The sequence below is a fragment of the Seriola dumerili genome, unplaced genomic scaffold (genome assembly GCF_002260705.1).
Source record: "Seriola dumerili isolate Sdu_G_001 unplaced genomic scaffold, Sdu_1.0 BDQW01000226.1, whole genome shotgun sequence".
NCBI lineage: Eukaryota > Metazoa > Chordata > Actinopteri > Carangiformes > Carangidae > Seriola > Seriola dumerili.
Window position 1 is genome coordinate 124,161 of NW_019174481.1, and position 17,617 is coordinate 141,777.

Genomic DNA, 17,617 nt, shown 5'->3' on the forward strand with positions numbered 1-17,617 from the left:
TGGATAAATACGATGATTTGAATTATTTCGTCATATTGTGAAGAAACCTCACCTGAGCTTCTTCTGACAGTGTTTACAACAGAAACAGTTGTTGTGCAGGATAAGTTTATTGGCCACCATTTTTTCCATTGGATAGACAGGTGTCAAACAGGCTGAACACATTTCCTTGGCAGGTGACTGGAACTATGATGATGAAAACAAATTCAGTTTAAGGTGAACAGGATTTTATGTTGACGAGACATTGACATTACAAGACCTTTCTCTCATATTTTTATTCCTTGACCTGTCTTTCTGCATTAGAGGAGAGTTTGTTATGATTTTCCTTTGTTTTCCAAGTTGTGGTACACAGTAGGAGACAGTTACATTTCTACAATATAGCTTTTAGCAATATTGTTTTTGCAATTTTCCTTCAGCATCACATTGTCCAGTATATCACTAATGTTCTTATATTGTACCACGGGCACTGAAAATGCAGGTACTTGTTTCGACTTCTAAATAAATGCGGCAGTGTTAAATTCCAGGTTAGCGGCGGTGAATCTGGATCAGCTGCAAAGGAGAGAGGAAGTCTCTTTTTTATCTTTGGCCTGAGCCAGGCTTCCTGTTTCCCTCTGTTTCGAGTCCTTGTACTAAACTGAGCCAATCGGCTGCTGGCTTATATTTAGTGGACAGACGTTGGTGTCGATCTTCTGATGTAAAGGGACTAGATGTATTTATGGAAATACTGCACCTGATTTCCTAAACTATTCCTGTCAGCACACTCACTTATTCTTATTGCTAGAAACACTTTGAAAATATGTTTAAGAGAGGATGAACATTTAGTAAATTCTGTGACTGTGAGCTCACCTGCCTGTAACACACTTATAGGTGAAATCACTGGTTATTGATGTGGTTGATCCACGATAATCGTTTAGTAGAGGAATAATAATGAGGCACCGGTGTAGAGGATAGAAATCACTTTTTAAAATCTCATCGTTTCAACTTTCATTTATTTCACCATTTACACAACAGAACATACAATATCAACTATATGCTAAGCTTTAATAAAAGAAGTTAACACTTTATCATGTGGTTACAGTATAAAATCTATAAGACACATTTTTTTTCAATTAAAAGTCAACATTTTTTTTTATGATTTTAGATCATCAGCTTTATGACTAACAAAACCTTTTCATTGAAACATAATGTGATAAATATACAAATGGAATAATTGCTTTCCTAAAATTAAAGGACTGGGAAATGCACCGTCTGATAAGTGGCTTATTTAGTGCTTTTCCTTTGGTTGACTAAATGTTACAAACACCGTCCCTTCCTCCTTGGCGTTATCTTCAAAAGGGCGACCAGATCTTCGCATTAATGGAGATGTCATGACTTCATATCTGGTTGGACTCCCAACTACTTCGAACAGAGCAGATGATTTAGCGTCGGATTGTTTGGTGACAAATGTCGAAGTCATGGAGGAAACAAATACGTTGCCAAAGCCATCAGTCTCTTCGTATGTTTCACTGACAGTCTTTGTGCCGATTATTCCTGCAGGTTTCTCTGGAACAGTTTTCACCTCGAGCACGCTGACTTTGCGTTGCGCAGGACTGTACACATTTTTTGAGGACTCTGCAGCAGACTCCTGTCCCAGGTCACTATTTGCATCATGGCAACTTTGAGAACTACACTCCGCTTTTGGCTTAAATGTTGACATGGGCGACTTTGGTTGTTCGGCAGGTTTTCTGGCAGCTGAGTGAATGGAGATGAATGACGGGGAGGACTGGGAAGAGGACTGTCTGACGAGAGGCTTATGGGGCACTTGTCTGGGAACTTCTTGTCTGGAAGGACATGAATCTGAAACTGTTTGCAGATTCACGTCAGTCGTCTCTTTGGTTTGGCCTGATTTGGCTTTGCTTGACACGATACTTATTTTCCTGATGTTGTTGGCGGGTTGAAGGTTTCGCTCAGATTCAAGAGATTCATCAAAGAGTCCTGACAAGCCTGCAATGTCAGCCTCGGATTTTAGATTGGAGACGGAGTACAAAGCCTTTTTAATTGCCTCTTCAATGTCAAGAAGTTTTGCTAAAGTCTCTTCCTTCAGATTCATTATTTCTTTACTTGCCTTCTCCAGATCTTCAAACGCAGTCTCAACTGAGGAGATACTTTCTAAATCATCGTCCTGTGTCTCTACTTCAACTTTCTTTTCCTGTGTTTTACTTTGCTTAGCATTTCTGCTTGGTGTAACCATCCAAGCAGGGACATTCTGGTATAATGTCTTCAAGGAGCTGACGTCAACACTGCTGGTTTCTCCCTCTATCTCTTGGACCTGACACAGGATTCCTTTGAGTTCCTCTCGTTTTCTCAAATTTTCAAAAATTTCCATGGCTGCCTTCACATTTCCTTTCATGATCTCCTCCTTGTGGACAGAAAGCCTCTGCCGCCGCTCGTCTTCTGTCTCTTTTACTTTCTTCTCTCTAAGAACAACTCTATCCTCAACCTTTTGATGCTGTCCATTGAGGTCATTCTGCTGTAAATGACGGGCATCGATCCGACTGTTGGTGTCCGACATCTGCACTTCAGTCTCGCTGTGTTGTTTTTTGACAGGTTCAGGATTTGATTTGTGTTGTTGAATTGTGGTTTTGTTGGTATATTTATTGTCACTATCATTTATTACTTTTACCTTTTTGGATAACAAAGGGACTCTTCTGTCCAGAGACTCACTTTCCTTTCTTTCAAAGTTCTGTAGAGCAGCCTGCAAGCTCATGCTCATTTCTTGTTGTCCATCTTCTGCGTAATTCTTCATACACATCTGAATCTCCTCAGCTGCATTGATTTTCTGTATTACATTTCTCTCCATTTCCACAGTGTTGTTCGTTACTTGGCACTCTGATTTTTTAAGTGGTGTTGTTTTCTGTTTCTTCTTAATTTCCTGGGTCTTTGAGTTCATCTGTAAATGTTCTTTTGACTGACTTGAATCTTGCACCGTTTCATCAACACATTTTTGGTAGTATGTTTCATGTAAGGTTTCTTTATTGGTTTTGTTTGCTTGTAGGTTATCTGTGAAGGGCATAGGAAACTGTTTGTTTTGTTTTGGAGGAATCCCTACACTTTTTCCATTGTCTTCGATGGGGCAAGCAACTTCAGGAGCAGGAGGAAGTGGAATATTCGGCCCCTCCACAACTACTGATTTCGTCCATTGTGGCTTTGGAGGTAAAGCCGGCTTCTGCTCCCGCGGTTTCTCACTAGTCTTTTGAGGGAGTGGAGGTGGATTTACAGTCTCAGAGCAGGATGATTTTGAGTTTCCATTTGCTACAGGGTTGGGTGTTGAATTCTGTGTTGTAATGGGTGGTTGTCCTTCACAGGTTACTGAAATTGAAGGAGACAATTTTGTGTCAGATGGAGGCACAGACACCACAACACACTGCTTGTGAACAGTCTCGCTCCTCCCTGAACAAGCCCTACCTGAGTTTCTGTATATCATTGCAGCTTTATAGTCTCCTTTGGATACATTTACACTAGATTTCTCAAGAGATTGCAGAGCCAACTGAACATTACCTCTAACAATATCTTCTTTATCTAGGAGCTTCTGTTCTGTTGCTGCGCTCTGCAGAGACCTAATAGCTGCCTTCACATCTCCTCTGATAACTTCTTCTGTCTCATCTTCTGTTGTCTGGCCATTACACTCATAATTTTCAAAAGGTGGCAGTGATCCTGCTGCACAATTACTGACTATAACTGCTCTTTGTTGACAAGCCTCAAAGGAAACATGGCTTCCCTGATCTTTCACGGCATCACTGACCTTTGGACAAGTCCTGATTTGCTGGCATCCGGTGGAAGACGAACACGTGGATTGCATCGCTGCTGATGAGCTTCCCTCTTGTGCTGACACATTAAGGTTGTATATTTTTCCAGGAACAATGACTTCACGCTCCATGTTCATGCTTTGCTGCTTAGCCATTTCAAGGGACTTTTTAGCTGCTTTGACATCTCCGGATATAATAACCTCTTTTTGTGCTGGGCTTCCTTCTATGTCAGGACACTGGGCTGACAAATCCATGTCATAGATAGTTCCAGGTTGAATGATCTCCCGCTCCACGCACATGCTCTGCTGCTTTGCTCGTTCTAATGACTGCAATGTTGCCTTGATGTCCCCAGCCACAATCTCCTCTTTTTCTACCATGACAGGTTGCTTTACTGCAAGTTGTTGCTTTGCTGATGAGACGTCCCCGGGGATTATTTCCTCCTTTGGAACACAGGTGTCAATGCTGAACGAGCACTCTGACGAAAAAACCTTTTTGGTATTTCGTACATCTCCTGGCAAAACGTCGGAAATGGTTCGCTCTACCTGGTCTTTCTGCTGGCAGAGGCTTCTCTTTGCTTCTTTCACATCCCCGTGAACTATTTCAGTCTGTTCTTTAGCAAGAAGACTGTCATCAGCTTCATCTCCTGACAACTCAGTATGAAGACTCTTCAGGTTGTGCAGACCTCCTTTCTCAATGCAACTTTTGTACAAGTTCACGTTTCCCTTTTCAATTTCATCCACTCTACACGACGCTGCAGTCCTCTGACTATTGGCGGTGGCTAACAGATTTCCAATCGTCGACTTTACATCTCCCCTCTCTATAATGTGACCCTCGATTTTTGTGTCACAAATGAGTGAATAAACTGACATCTCTGCTTGTCCCCCTGCAGTCTCTTGCATTATGATTCCTTTTTTCAAAACCTTATCTTGAACGAGCAATTCATCAATCATCTGGACAATGTTTTGTATTCTTTGATCTTTCTCGAGGTTGATTGTTGTGGCCGACTGGTAGACTGGAAGTTCTACTACTGTGGTGTTCACTTTGCCCTGCTCCACCTCTCTGAGAAGAGTAACCTGGGGCTTTAGGGTTGGTTTCAGTAAGAGCTGTAACATGATGTTCCTGATGTTACCCCCAACCACCTCTTCGTTCTGGATTTGCACGCCGTCATTGCCCTCGAGCACATATTTAGCCATGTTAACATTACTACTCTCGTTTGCCTCTATTATGATGCCACTTGAGTGAACAAAAGACATTTGGTATAGATATGACAGGGTGTCAGCAACACTGTTGGCAGTGATTTTGTCCAATGGGGTGGTCTCAAAGAGCCAGGTAGTGCACTTCACATCAGCTTTTGGTATCTCTTCCTCAACACCTTCGTTTGAGGCATCCTCTGGCTCCTTGATTTTGTCCAGCGGCTGAGATTCAAACAGCCAGGTGCAGCGTTTCACATCTCCTTTCTGGCTGTCTTCCCTGTGGACTGTTTTTACTTCACCTTGCTCCTGAGGTTCCCCTCTCAGACTATCCATCGTTTGATTCTCAAAGAGCCAGGTAGAGGTCCTGACATCCCCTTGCTGGACATCAGTGACACTAACCATTCGCACGAACTTCTGCTTCTGCTCAGATTCAAATATCTGCTTATTGAGCTGCACACTGCTGCTCCCAAAGTCTTCAATGACCCTGACGGAGGGCTCCTCCCGGCTGGTGAGGGAGTCCAAAGGTTGCGTCTCAAACTTCCATCTGGCTGATTTGACGTCTCCTTTTTCGACATCTTCTTGGGTGACAGCTCGGATCACATAAACCTCATTCTCTGCCTTGATAGCATCGAGTGGTTTAGTTTCAAACATCCACCTTGCTCCTCTCACGTCACCGCTCATTACCTCCTCTTTTTTCACAGTTGTCACCTCGTGAAACTGCCCCTCTTTGTCTCTGATGGCATACAGCGGCAGGGACTCAAACATCATGGTACTTGATTTCACGTCTACATTGCTCGCAGGCTGCTCCTCATCGACCAACTTCTGCTCGAGGGGTTCGTGTTGGATTTTGTCCAGTGAGGAGGTTTCAAATACAAACCTCTTGTTCTGGACGTCACCACTCTCCGCACCGCTCACTCCCTGACTGTCTGCATCGTTGTCCTTATTGATCAGGTTCATGGGGCAGTTCTCAAACATCCAAGTAAACTTATGTACCGAACCTTTTTCAATTTGTTCATCTTGGGTCTGTTCATCAGATGTTCTCACAATTTCGGATCCTATTTCATCGAGGGACTGGGATTCAAAAAGTTCTTTGACTCGTGAGACATCTCCTGACTGAAAGTTGACCTGGCTCACACATCTCATGTCCTGTTCTGAATTTGTATCTTTTCTTATTCTATCCAAAGTTTCTGTTTCAAAAAGATGTTTGACTGTTTGAACACCGACCTCTGATTTGACAGAGTCCTGTATGGTACTGCAGAGCTTCAAGTTGTACTCCTCACCATCTTTGATGCTGTCGAGAGGCTGTGATTCAAAAAGCCAAGTAATGGACTTGACATCGGCGTTGTCGATGGCTTCTTTATCTTTCACTTTTTCTGATTTGTCATACAAAATGTCCATCGGTTGCGTCTCAAATAACCATTTGCAAGTCTTGACGTCACCCTTACTGGGCTCCTCTGCTGCAGAGGCGTTTTGCTCTGTCTTGTTGAACTTGGAATGGATCCCATCTATTGTCTGGGTTTCAAAGAGCCACTTTGCCGTCTTCACATCTCCCATTGTATCCTCCTGTCTGGTGATGCCTTTGATCACCTCAACATTTCCTTTTCCCTCTGCAAGCTCATCTAAAGGCTTGGTCTCAAACATCCACTTATAGTTTTGGACCTTCCCTTTGATGAATTCTTCTCGGCTGACTGTTGTGACCTTATGGAGGTTTCCAGAGCTGTCTTTTATCGCATATAAAGGAGTTGTCTCAAACATCGCTGTGTTACCCTTTACGTTTCCTGCTGTAATGGCATTTTCCTTCTCAACAATCTCCTCGTCAGAATGAGCAAGTTTGCTCAAAGGAATTGTTTCAAAGAGATGTTTGAATCCCTTAACGTCACCCTTTTCAATCTCTTGTTCTTTGAATGAGACGTCCTTTTTAATACTGCAGCTCTCAAACATTTGCTTTCTGCCTTTTACCTCTCCCTGTTCGTCAGCTGAGAGGGTAATTTTCTTCAGACGCCCAACTTCATAGGTATCACTAAGAGTCTCCATAGGCTGAGTTTCAAACAGCCACAGAGACGTTTTGACATCCCCTCCAATTATTTCCTGCTTTTCTGCTGAATCTCCTTTCAGCGCTTCCAGAGGTTTCATCTCAAAAAACTTCCTTTTGTTGACGACGTCAGCCTCTCCTTCACATTCAGCCACAGTTCCTTCAAATTTGTCCACTCCCACAACCTCTTGTATAGTGTCAAATGGCTGAGTTTCAAACATCCACCTCTTTTGATCAACTCCTCCTCTGTGCCCCTCTTCCAGTGAGATGCCCCGAATTATTTTCACTCCGTCAGTTCCCTTATTAATCAAGTCCAAAGGTTGGGTTTCGAAAAGCCAACGGGCAGTGCTGATGTTGTTGCTGTTGATCTCTTCCCTGCAGATGGATTTGATTTCATGGATATTGCCGCTGTTGTCTCTGATGGCACAGCAAGGTTCTGCCTGGAAGAGTTTCACAGTCTTCTGGACTTCTCCTTTCTGCTCCTGGAGCTCAGATCTCAGTTTCAGGAAGCTGTGATCTTCTACGGAGTTGCAGCGGCCCAAGTTGCTCAGTGATTGAGACTCAAAAAGCAGCCGTGTCCCTCTCACGTCTCCTGGCTGGATGGGTTCTTTCAGCACTGCCTCGACCAGTTCGCCCTCCTCTCTTTTTGATTCATTCAGAGAATCTAAGGGCTGAGTCTCAAACAGCCATGTTGATGTTCTCACATCACCTCTGACAGAAGTCTGTCTTTTAGCAGACATTTGCTGGGTGCCGTCGGTGTGCTCAAACATAGAGGACGTGCCTCTGACGTCTCCACCTTTTAACTCCTCATCGTCCAGCAGCTTCTTGGTTGCGTGAGGATCTCCAATATTGTCCAGAGTCCAGTTCTCAAAAATCCACCTCATGGACTGCACTTCACCCTGATACGCTGCGTCTGCTGTGTTTTCTGACTGCACTGCTTTCATTATATCATCATCCACGACGTCATCGAGACTTGCCCGTAGGTCTGGGTGGATGTGTTTAAAGAGCCTTTTCAGCTCACTCTTCTGCCGTTGCTGGTAGAACGTGGAGAAGGTTTCTTTGGGTGGAGGCAAAGGGAGGCTGCCTTCATAGTCCAGGGGTCTAGGTGGTACGGGAGGAGGTGGAGGGAGAGGCAGGTCTTCTTCACCATGAGAGGATTGTGAAACTGTGATTTTCCTGGCTGCGTCAGCCATCTTGAAATGAAAAACAGATGGGAGTAATATTGTTAGGATTCAGTCGTCAGAAACAGTATTAGTAAAGGTACATGCGAATAATATAACGGCATGCAGTGAAGCCATACTTTACCTTTCTCTATGCTCGCTTGATGTTTTTCACCGCAAACCATCGTCCGTCACACCGGGGTTAACAAAACACTTCATAGCTGTTAGTAGGCAGACATCAACCAGACACCCAACCCAGACTGAGAGTGTAGTGACTTTAATAACTTAAGCTCAACCTCTTCTTCTCTTTTTTTTCTCCACAGAAACACCTGGAAATGTAAATCTTATGGTACATATCGTTCCATTTTTTAGTATTTGGCGAGTTAATATGTTTTTTTTTTACTATTTGGACTCTGGGACAACAGAAACAAGGACTTTGAGGGAAACGTTTGGACTCATTTAATCATTAATTTGAAACCTGCATTAAGTTATTTTTTAAGTTACTTGGTGGCAGAAAACACAACACTGACACATTATCACGTTGTTATTTAAAGACAGACAAGATACAAAATAACATCAGCATTTATTTGGTGTTGGTCAACCTGATGAATGTAATATAATGATAGGAATCATTTAAATTTTCATTTTCAGGTTTTAAAAGACATCTTCATGTGTTTGTTTCTGTAATCTTCTGACGTTTAATGTGAGATTTATATACAGAATATCATGAGTAACTGTACGTATGAGAACATGAAGCAGCTAAGTTGTTCTGAACTTCTTTTATCTAAATGTAAATGTCATTTTATGTGACTTCTATGTTGCTTCTTGAGTTCTAGGTCAAAGGTTAACTGTCTTTGGTCATGCAAGCAAAGTAAAACTACCACAGCACACACACTTTTGTAAGGGATGGAGACAAAACAATACAGTACCTTACTGTTTTTGGATCTTGTTGGTGTGGTACCAATGAATTCCTGTTGAACAGAAATAGCAGAAATATATATCATATTATATTACTTATATATATATATATACAGTATATATATTTGCACATGTGCTATACATTTAAAGAATGCAATAAATTAAGTGTAAAATGTTGAGTTGCTCCTATTGTCGCAGAGCATAGTGGTCATTCCCCACCGAAGCCCTTGACCTCGGTGTGTGGGGAGGAATGAGAGGCATTTCAGGAACTCACTGGCTGTGTTGAGCCTCCTGTGGAGTCGATAGCTGCTGCTCTTGACAGATAGAGAGCCGATCTGTCTCTCACTGAGGAGGATGCCGATGTCCTGTCTCTGGGCAGTGTGGGTGGGGAGACCCCCTTAGTCAGCGATGGACTAATTTTATCACCTGTAATAGAAAAGGCAATGTAAATCCGATAAAATATATCACCAGATCACAAATAGTTTTCCAGATGAGAGAACAATAACTGCAGTAAAATGACATTTTGATTGCTCATGTAGATTCACTGACACACATTGAAAGCAGGACTCTGATATTACTGTGTCCCAAAATAAGCACAAAGCAGTGTCTAGTGTCAGCAACAAGTTTAATGATAACACTGTGTGTGCGTGGGTGTGTGTATTTATAGTGATGTTCATAGTGTGTGTATTTATAGTGATGCTGGAAACTTTCTTATCACTGTTGTAGCTCCTTGTTAACTTGTGGAAACAATGTCAACGGCCTCAGTATTGCTAACAGTGATTTTGAGCGGCTCGGTGGACGTATGATTTATTCTGCTAAACAGAAAACAATGTAACAAACAAATCAGTTTACGAAGGCTTTGATCCCGGGGGGGGTGGGGGGGGGGCTGACAAGACAAATAGGCCCACACAGTCTGCCTGGGACGCACACCAAACTGCATGCCATGGACTGACCATGACGCCCAAGAAGAGAGAGAAAAAAAAAACAGCAACTGCTAGCTCAGCTGGAGTGACACAGATTGTTTGCACATTGTTTATGCGAGCCATCAAACCATCAACCCCTCACCAAAGGAATGCGACTGCCTGACCCCGTGAAAAACATGGAAATGATCGCAGCTTTAAACCTGCAGCTGAACGTTGCTACTACAATGAAGTCAGTCTTTTTTTATTTTTTATTTATTTATTTATTTTTTTTAAAGCAAATGTCCGTGGTAAAAATCTGCTAAAACAAACATGTGTGTGGAGTTATATTAGTCAAGAATATGGTAGCAATGATAAATTCAGAGAGTATTTCAACAACAACAGCACAGTGAACAATATGGGTAGAGGTCAACAGCCCTGTGTGTTGCACAGGCCATCCAGCTGTAACTAATGGCCAGATTTGAGCACACCTCCCCTTTTCACACACTAAGCCCTCACAGGACAAAAGGATGGACCAACAAACTGGCGCCTCTCACGAGTCCGGACTTAAAGCATTTTGCATAGATGGGTGAGCAGACAGAATGAGGCAACCGGGTGCCATGCGCGTCCAAACTGAGAGGTCAACTTCATCTCTGATCGTCCATACATTCACCACACAACAGTATCAGTAGCCGGTGACTGGATAGGTAAAAATCCTGTTGCCACCAAATCAAAAGTGAATCAAAGACATTTACTTTTGCTTTCTGACAGCTCTTTGATCTGAGTTAATTCTCCAGGAATGAAGAGGAGCTATTAGCGGCTCAGTAATGTGAGGGTGTTTTGGGCTGCTGGCAGCTGTACAAATGATGGTGAAATGCAGATGGTATTTGTTCTTCACCACCACCACCACCTTCGCCGCCACCAGCTGTTGCCGATTGTAGCCACATTCACAGACTGTAATGAAAATCTGCATGCCAAAAGGTAGCTCACACACCCCCCCCCACCCCCCCACCCCCAAAACAGCACACACCAACAGACAATATATAATTCTTTTCTTCTTGTTTTTATAACCTATTGGCTGCTTCTTACATACTAGTCACATTTTCTGATGATGGAAAGAAGGACAGCCAATAACTGAGTAGTGCTGTTCTCTCTCTCATTTCAGACATGTCTATGACGGGGGCTGAAAGCTGAGACCACTTAAGACTTAATGAAGATGCCAGCGATATCGTCACATCACTCATAAGGACATGCAGGCAGAATGGAAAGCACCTGGATCATCTCTGATTCATGTGTTGGACAAAGTCAGTAATTTAATTTTTAGATCATTTTAGAGGTATTACAATTATATGATTAATCCATTAGTCAATTGACAAAAAAAAAAAAATTGACAAGTACGTCTATAATCAATTCGTTTCAGTCATTTTTCAAGCAAAACGTGTGAAAAATGTCAAATATTTTCTGGTTCCAGCATCGTAAATGGCAGGATGTCATATAACTTTGTCATATATCGTCACCTCGGTCACTTTGGGTATCAGACCAAATGATTATTTCATCATTAAAGTAATCATTAGTTGACTTAGGTTCTTTAATCTAATTCATTTTGAAATTTTATTTTATTTTGACGACATTAAACAGTATCTACTCCACTCCACGTTCATCCTGCTTATTTAAAGAATCACATCACATTGGTTAAAGCGTACTACTATAACACTAAACTTTACTCCATTTCCACACAGTTAACACTCGTGATACTCACTAAAACACCATCCGGCGTCGCTCTCACTCCCTTCCCTGTGTGTCTCCGCTGTGCCGGGTAACTGACTCTCAAGGCCTCTGTGATGTGTGACACAGCCTGTCTCCTCTCTGCCTTTCAGTTCTCTGTGACTGATCTCTTTCTAGTCCTGTGGCCTCGGTGGCAGCTGATTTTTATCAGAGACCGCTGCCCCAGTGGAAGACTTTGGCTATTTTGGGAGGGTGGGCTGGCGGCTGCTGCTGCTGCTCGGCTGAGTCAATCACCTCTGTTAGTCACTGAGGGACTGGGGCACCCCTCCACCTCCCATTCCCATAGCTACATTGTCACCCACTATAACGGGCACTGGGTGGGACGGTATCTGTGTCAGTGGGTGTTCAGTGGGCAAAACACAAACAGGAACACACACAATCCTATTTTGGTAAAGATAGTACAATGATGAGTCTGCTAAAGCTACTGCTGCTGCTAATTTCATATTAGTAACGTCATAATTGTCATGCAATCTGCTGTAGACCATAAGATCTTTATTTTTAGTGTTTGAAATATAATTTATTTTAAAAAATATCATAAAGTTTTCAACCTTCTTTTTGGAAAATATGCTATGAATGTTGTCAGTAAGCCTCAGAAACTCAATAGGAGACACTGTAGATGTCCACTCACATTCCTGCCTGTGTCTTACTCGTATCAGACGCATCACAGGGTCAAAGCGTCACTATGCTGGAGTGATATCAGTTCCTCGACGCAGACAGGCACAGCTCAGAGGGCCAAGGTCTGTGTCACGGTCAGAGCCGTCAGTGACGGCCTCACTCCTATCTTAAGCATGTGTACCAAACACATAGTTATGTATCTACACCGCTACATCCTTGTCTTTATTTAGCTGTTTCCTTTCAACTCCCAGCGCCAAAGAACACAGTGATTACTGTTTACCCATCTCTGTCAGGGTTTTAACAGATTCATCTGATATACTGGATGTGTGGTGGAGGCTCATGCTCAGTTTTTTGACATATGCTGGCGAATAAATCAACATTCATATCTCAGAATATCTGTGCAACTTCTCAGAAGTCCATCAGAAACAAAGAACTGGCAGAAATACAAACATCAAATGGCTGGATGGGTTTGATTTCACAAGTTTCCAATAGTGAGCACTACTGATTATGAAATATGGCACTAAACTACAGCGGTTAGCTCATGGCTTTGAGGGAGTCCTGGCACTAACCCCACCTGCCCTATCAGATCTCAGTGACTATAAACATGAAATTTAGCACCACTGCTCACCGTGTGAGTATCTGGACGTTCTGTTGTAAGACTCTCGGGGCCCATTCATGGCCTTTCCTCCTCCTGCCGGGGAGCTCCCCTGTGGATCAACAACATATAGTGTCATGAAGAGTTAGAGTTAGTCAGTTACATCAGATTTAGTGTTTCTCATGGACAGAGCCAGGCTGGTTGTAGTCTTTATGCTGACCTAAGCTAACCACCTGCTGGGAGTGCTATTAATCATCTAACTCCTTAAAGGTTTGAACTACCCCTTTAAAGATGCATGCTTCAGATTTCAGGACAATGTGTTTTTGTCAGGAGGTGGTTACTGTCTGTTCCCATTACCTGTTAACTGTGTTTGGGACCTAAACGGTTGCTTCAGTACCAGGACCAGCATCAGGCTCAGATGTAGGTCTAACACTTCAGCAGAACACGATTGCTAAAGTCTTGCAAGCATCTGGCTGAGCAATGTTACGTTATGTAATGTTGTTAATATTATCTGTAGCTAGTTTGTCTCTTGCTTGGCTACTGTGAAAGATCACTGAGTACCATCAGTGCAGTGAAATGTGGGATATACGCTGTGTTTTTTCGTGTATAAAACAACATTCATGTGTGTGTCTTACACACCTGAATAGTGGTATCCTTTAATGGAGTGTTGTGACATCTCCAGTCCTGCAGGGGGCAGTCTCTCTTTGTGTTACTGCCAGCAGCAGACCTCAAGTTGAGCCCAGGGCTGCTGTGGAAGCTCTCCTGCAGGGTGGCCTTGGACTCAAACAGGGCGCACAGAGCTCTGGTGCCTGAGGACTCCTTCTGAGGGAGGAGGTCCATGGAGCGACTCCTGAACAGATTAGAGCTTCTTCCTGATCCGCAGAGGGCCACGTTCTCCCTGCTCTCCGGCCTCCTCCATCGACCGTCCACACAGCTTTCTGACACCTGGAGGGCAGCGTTTGATTTTCAAGTGAGTTTTTGGGCAGTGTTGTTGTTTTAAGAGATGACGTATTATCACTCATGATGAAATAAAGAAAAGAAAAAGATGCACTACCTGGAGTTTATGCTCCGCTTTTTCAACACTCCTTAAGTCAGCGCAGCTTTGGTAACTGTTATTTATTGGAAAGATGAATTAGCAATTAACCTTGTAGGTTGAACCCAAGCATCATTTGGGAATTTGTGAGAAGTAAAAGTGAATGAAATTGTCTATGTGTCCTAGAGCAAGGCACTAATGTGGCTACCAGAAGAGGACTGTCCTGGGAAGCTCCCTGTGTACGTGAAATGAACGAACATGAGGCAGGATGAGGCAAGAAAACCTCAAACAACCTTTGCTTGTAAAGGTAAATATAAACATCATGAATGTGCACACATATTGTTTTATATTGTGTAGAACTTACTGTTGCACCAACTGAGACACAGACTTCCTGTCCCAGCGGCTTGGAGCTGGCATGACCCATGACCTCTCCTGAAGCCCGGAGAGACTCCTCAGGGACTGAGTCCTCCTCAGGCCAAATGTCTCCATAGTAGTCCCTCTAATGGCAGCTAAGATAAGGAAGCGCTAAATCACTTTATCGCAAACATGTTTCTGTTCTCCGATCATAGAGCACACAACTGCAAATTATTATATGTACGGGAGAAAAGATGAAGTTAATTAAGCTCTTAATTCAATCATCTTTCATACGAGAATGAAAGCATACAGCTGAACTTCATTTGAGTTATTGAATAACAGATTGTCACACTGACAGTCATATGACTCTGTTAATGTTTCTGAACTTCTGCACTCAAACAGCAAACCCATATCTACACCTCAGTATCACTGTGTGCTACTGTATAATAAATGTATGGTTATATTGTTTCTAAAAGACATGTCCAAAGAAGAAAAAAGGTACAAGATTTAAATTTTGAACATAGAAATGTATATTCTCATATTCCATAAATTCATGTGGGTTAATAAATCAATAAGTTACATAATAACACAGTTACAATATTATCATTGCAAATAGGCTGATGCTGTTCTGTTTTTGCAAAATCAAAATAATATTCAGCTCCATACCTGAAGAGAAGAAGAAGTCACCTGTGCATATCTGTCTTTCTGACTGACTTGTGGTTTAGGAGCATCTCTCACAAGACACAGTAATTTCCAGCGACCAAAGTCCTTTAACACCTTGTGATTCGAGGCTTCCGGACATGAGGACTTGGTCCCTTAACTTCCTCTGATAAATTTCTCTGATAGATCAATAAAACACAAGACTACACAAGATTTTTTTTAAAAATTATATTAAATATGTTGTTTTGTGTTTTTATATATAAGTACTAATGACAGCGATGACAGTGTGGGGGATAAAAGAAAATGCAGAGGAACCAAAGAGCAGACCTGTGTGTACAATGACAGCTGGTCCAGTCAGATGTCAGTGTTGAAATGCCTGGCATACTCTGTTACTGTATCTCATGCCAAAACTCAGAGCAGCAGCATTTTATCTGCACCTCACATGCTTACCATAGCCATTTTATTACCGCAGCAGGAGTCACGTTCATTCACCTCACATGCCATTATTCCTTAATGTGCTTAGACGATAATGTGTTAGGTTGCTGCTTCTATTCTGCCGATACGGGACAGAAAAAGCTGATGCTGCATGTGGCGCTCATTCCTGTTGATGATTACAGCCTGTCAGTGCTCAAACAGTGAAGTTATAATTCTGCCAGACTGTTGCCACATGAAGTTTATACACCAATAAATCAAAGGGAACTTTATATTTTACTTTTTACTTTTCTTTGACACAGGAAACATGAGGTAACCATTAACTGTCTTGAAGATTCACTAGCATACAACATTTTACAATGCATATATTACACTCTAAAATCTGACAATTAAAATTCCTTTAATTCAGGATAAAATGACAATTAAAGAATGAAATTAAAATTAAAATTGAGAGCTCACCTAAGTTCACAAAAAGCAACTCTAGGGTGAGTTTTTACCATTAGATGACTGTAGCAGCTGTCTTAATGCGCAATAGTCACAAATCGGACTCCAAATTAATGTTCTTGTTGCTCTGTATCTGTGTACATAGACGATTTGCTAACAAATTAGCCATATCAAACTATATGCTGATAAGTAATCAATGTTGTGTTTATTGTTTCTGCTGTCCCCAAGTGGCCAAAAAAAAAAAAATCAGTTAATGCAAGTGCTATCAGTTTCTATAGGCTGTTTTTTGCTGGTGACTTAGCTGCCACTTTTATGTTTTGTATTAAAGCTCCTTTTAAAATTCTTAGAAACATTGGCATTGTCATCATTCACATTGTTTCTCATGAGCTTTTGTCATGTCGACCTCCAGTGGAGAAAATGGTTCATTCATTCCCTCATGTAAAAAGAAAAAACAGTATTGATTTTCTTCTCAATATCATTTAAGAGCCAGGAGATGGCACCAGAGCAACACGCCTCCTCCCATCTACAAAAATGTGGTCAAAGGGCATCATAGCTGCCAGCATGTTGACAGAACATGCTGTTATAGTTATATATCAGGTGAGCGCACATGTATATATGGCAGCTATTTGCAATACCAAAGGATTGTTGGATTGCATGTGTTCATATACATGCAATGCAACTTTAAAGTATCACAATACACATTACTGCTTTCAGATTCAGAAATCTGTTACTGTTGTATCGTCACCCTTTAATGCATGTGTTTTGCCAGCTGCAATGGAAGAGAGGCAATCAGTGAGGGATTGAGTGTGAAGGGGAGGGACGGGGGAGTCGGACAGTCTCACCCACACGGCTCCACAGAACAGTCAGTACTGGCCTGAACAGCTGAGAACAGAGCAGGTCTCCTTCCTCCTCCTGCTGCTGCTGCTGCTGCTGCGTGCTCCTGTGAAAGCCTCACATGGAGCCACATGTGACAGCCAACACCAACAGCAGAGTACACTGTGCTGGAGCTCAGAGAGCACAGGAGCTCCCACTGCAGGGCTGACAGCCAAACGCAATCAGTGGCACAATGACAACAGGAACACACATTGTGCACACTCACAGTTTTGTTAGTCTGTAGTTGTGAATGCATAATAAAACTGCCAAAGCAGAGACATAAACAGATATACATCTCTGCCCACTGATACATTTTACTATGTTGCTTCAGGGGGAAATGTCTTTTAAGTCCACATTGCATCACACAGGCCAGTTTGTGAGTTTGTAAGAAAGGTCACCACAGCTCTCTGGCTGATGTTGACAACAGGCTCATTGTTGAAGGGGGAATGTCAAACCCAATCACACAGCTGCTTTGCTGTTACAGCTTGCACTGCTCACATGCAGAGTCAGATAAGATCACTTCTGTTGAAAACTGTAGTTGTGTAACCTACTTTGCTCTTTGGGCTGCAGCTTGACTCGCTTTTGCAAGAATACTGTAAAAGTGATCACACATGGAGGATGTTTTACAAGGATTTAATGGGTATAATTGTCCATATATTATGAAAATATAAAAAATAGAATTATATTAGTTAATAAAATGGCACATCTACAGTACATTGCCTTAAAATATGAGTGTAGCAGCTTTGAGCCTTACTGTTTCTAGCAATGACAAGGCAGTTAAGTGAAGGCATTTGAATTATACAGTACTGCAGTTCATGCACACTGTATGCAGGTTACTTGCC

At 42.3% G+C, this 17,617-nt stretch overlaps 1 protein-coding gene across 1 annotated transcript; it reads right to left on the minus strand.

Annotated features, from left to right (window-relative positions):
* Nucleotides 1–911: 911 nt before the first annotated feature.
* Nucleotides 912–15,071, minus strand: LOC111228774 (xin actin-binding repeat-containing protein 1-like). The gene is made up of 8 exons (XM_022754803.1): nt 15,033–15,071; nt 14,377–14,521; nt 14,034–14,088; nt 13,619–13,924; nt 13,013–13,091; nt 9,360–9,511; nt 9,097–9,138; nt 912–8,200 (listed from the first exon to the last, which is right to left on the minus strand). Exons 2-8 carry the CDS (start codon nt 14,499–14,501, stop codon nt 1,262–1,264), a joined length of 7,698 nt encoding a protein of 2,565 aa, XP_022610524.1. The 5' UTR covers nt 14,502–14,521; nt 15,033–15,071; the 3' UTR covers nt 912–1,261.
* Between the last annotated feature and the right edge of the window lie 2,546 nt (nt 15,072–17,617).

Coding starts and splice junctions, on each gene's coding strand:
- LOC111228774 (XM_022754803.1), bottom strand. CDS start 14,501: ATGGAGACATTTGGCCTGAGGAGGACTCAGTCCCTGAGGAGTCTCTCC. Junction 13,925..14,033: donor AAGCGGAGCATAAACTCCAG/GTAGTGCATCTT, acceptor GCTGCCCTCCAG/GTGTCAGAAAGCTGTGTGGA. Junction 9,512..13,012: donor AACGTCCAGATACTCACACG/GTGAGCAGTGGT, acceptor TTTCTATTACAG/GTGATAAAATTAGTCCATCG.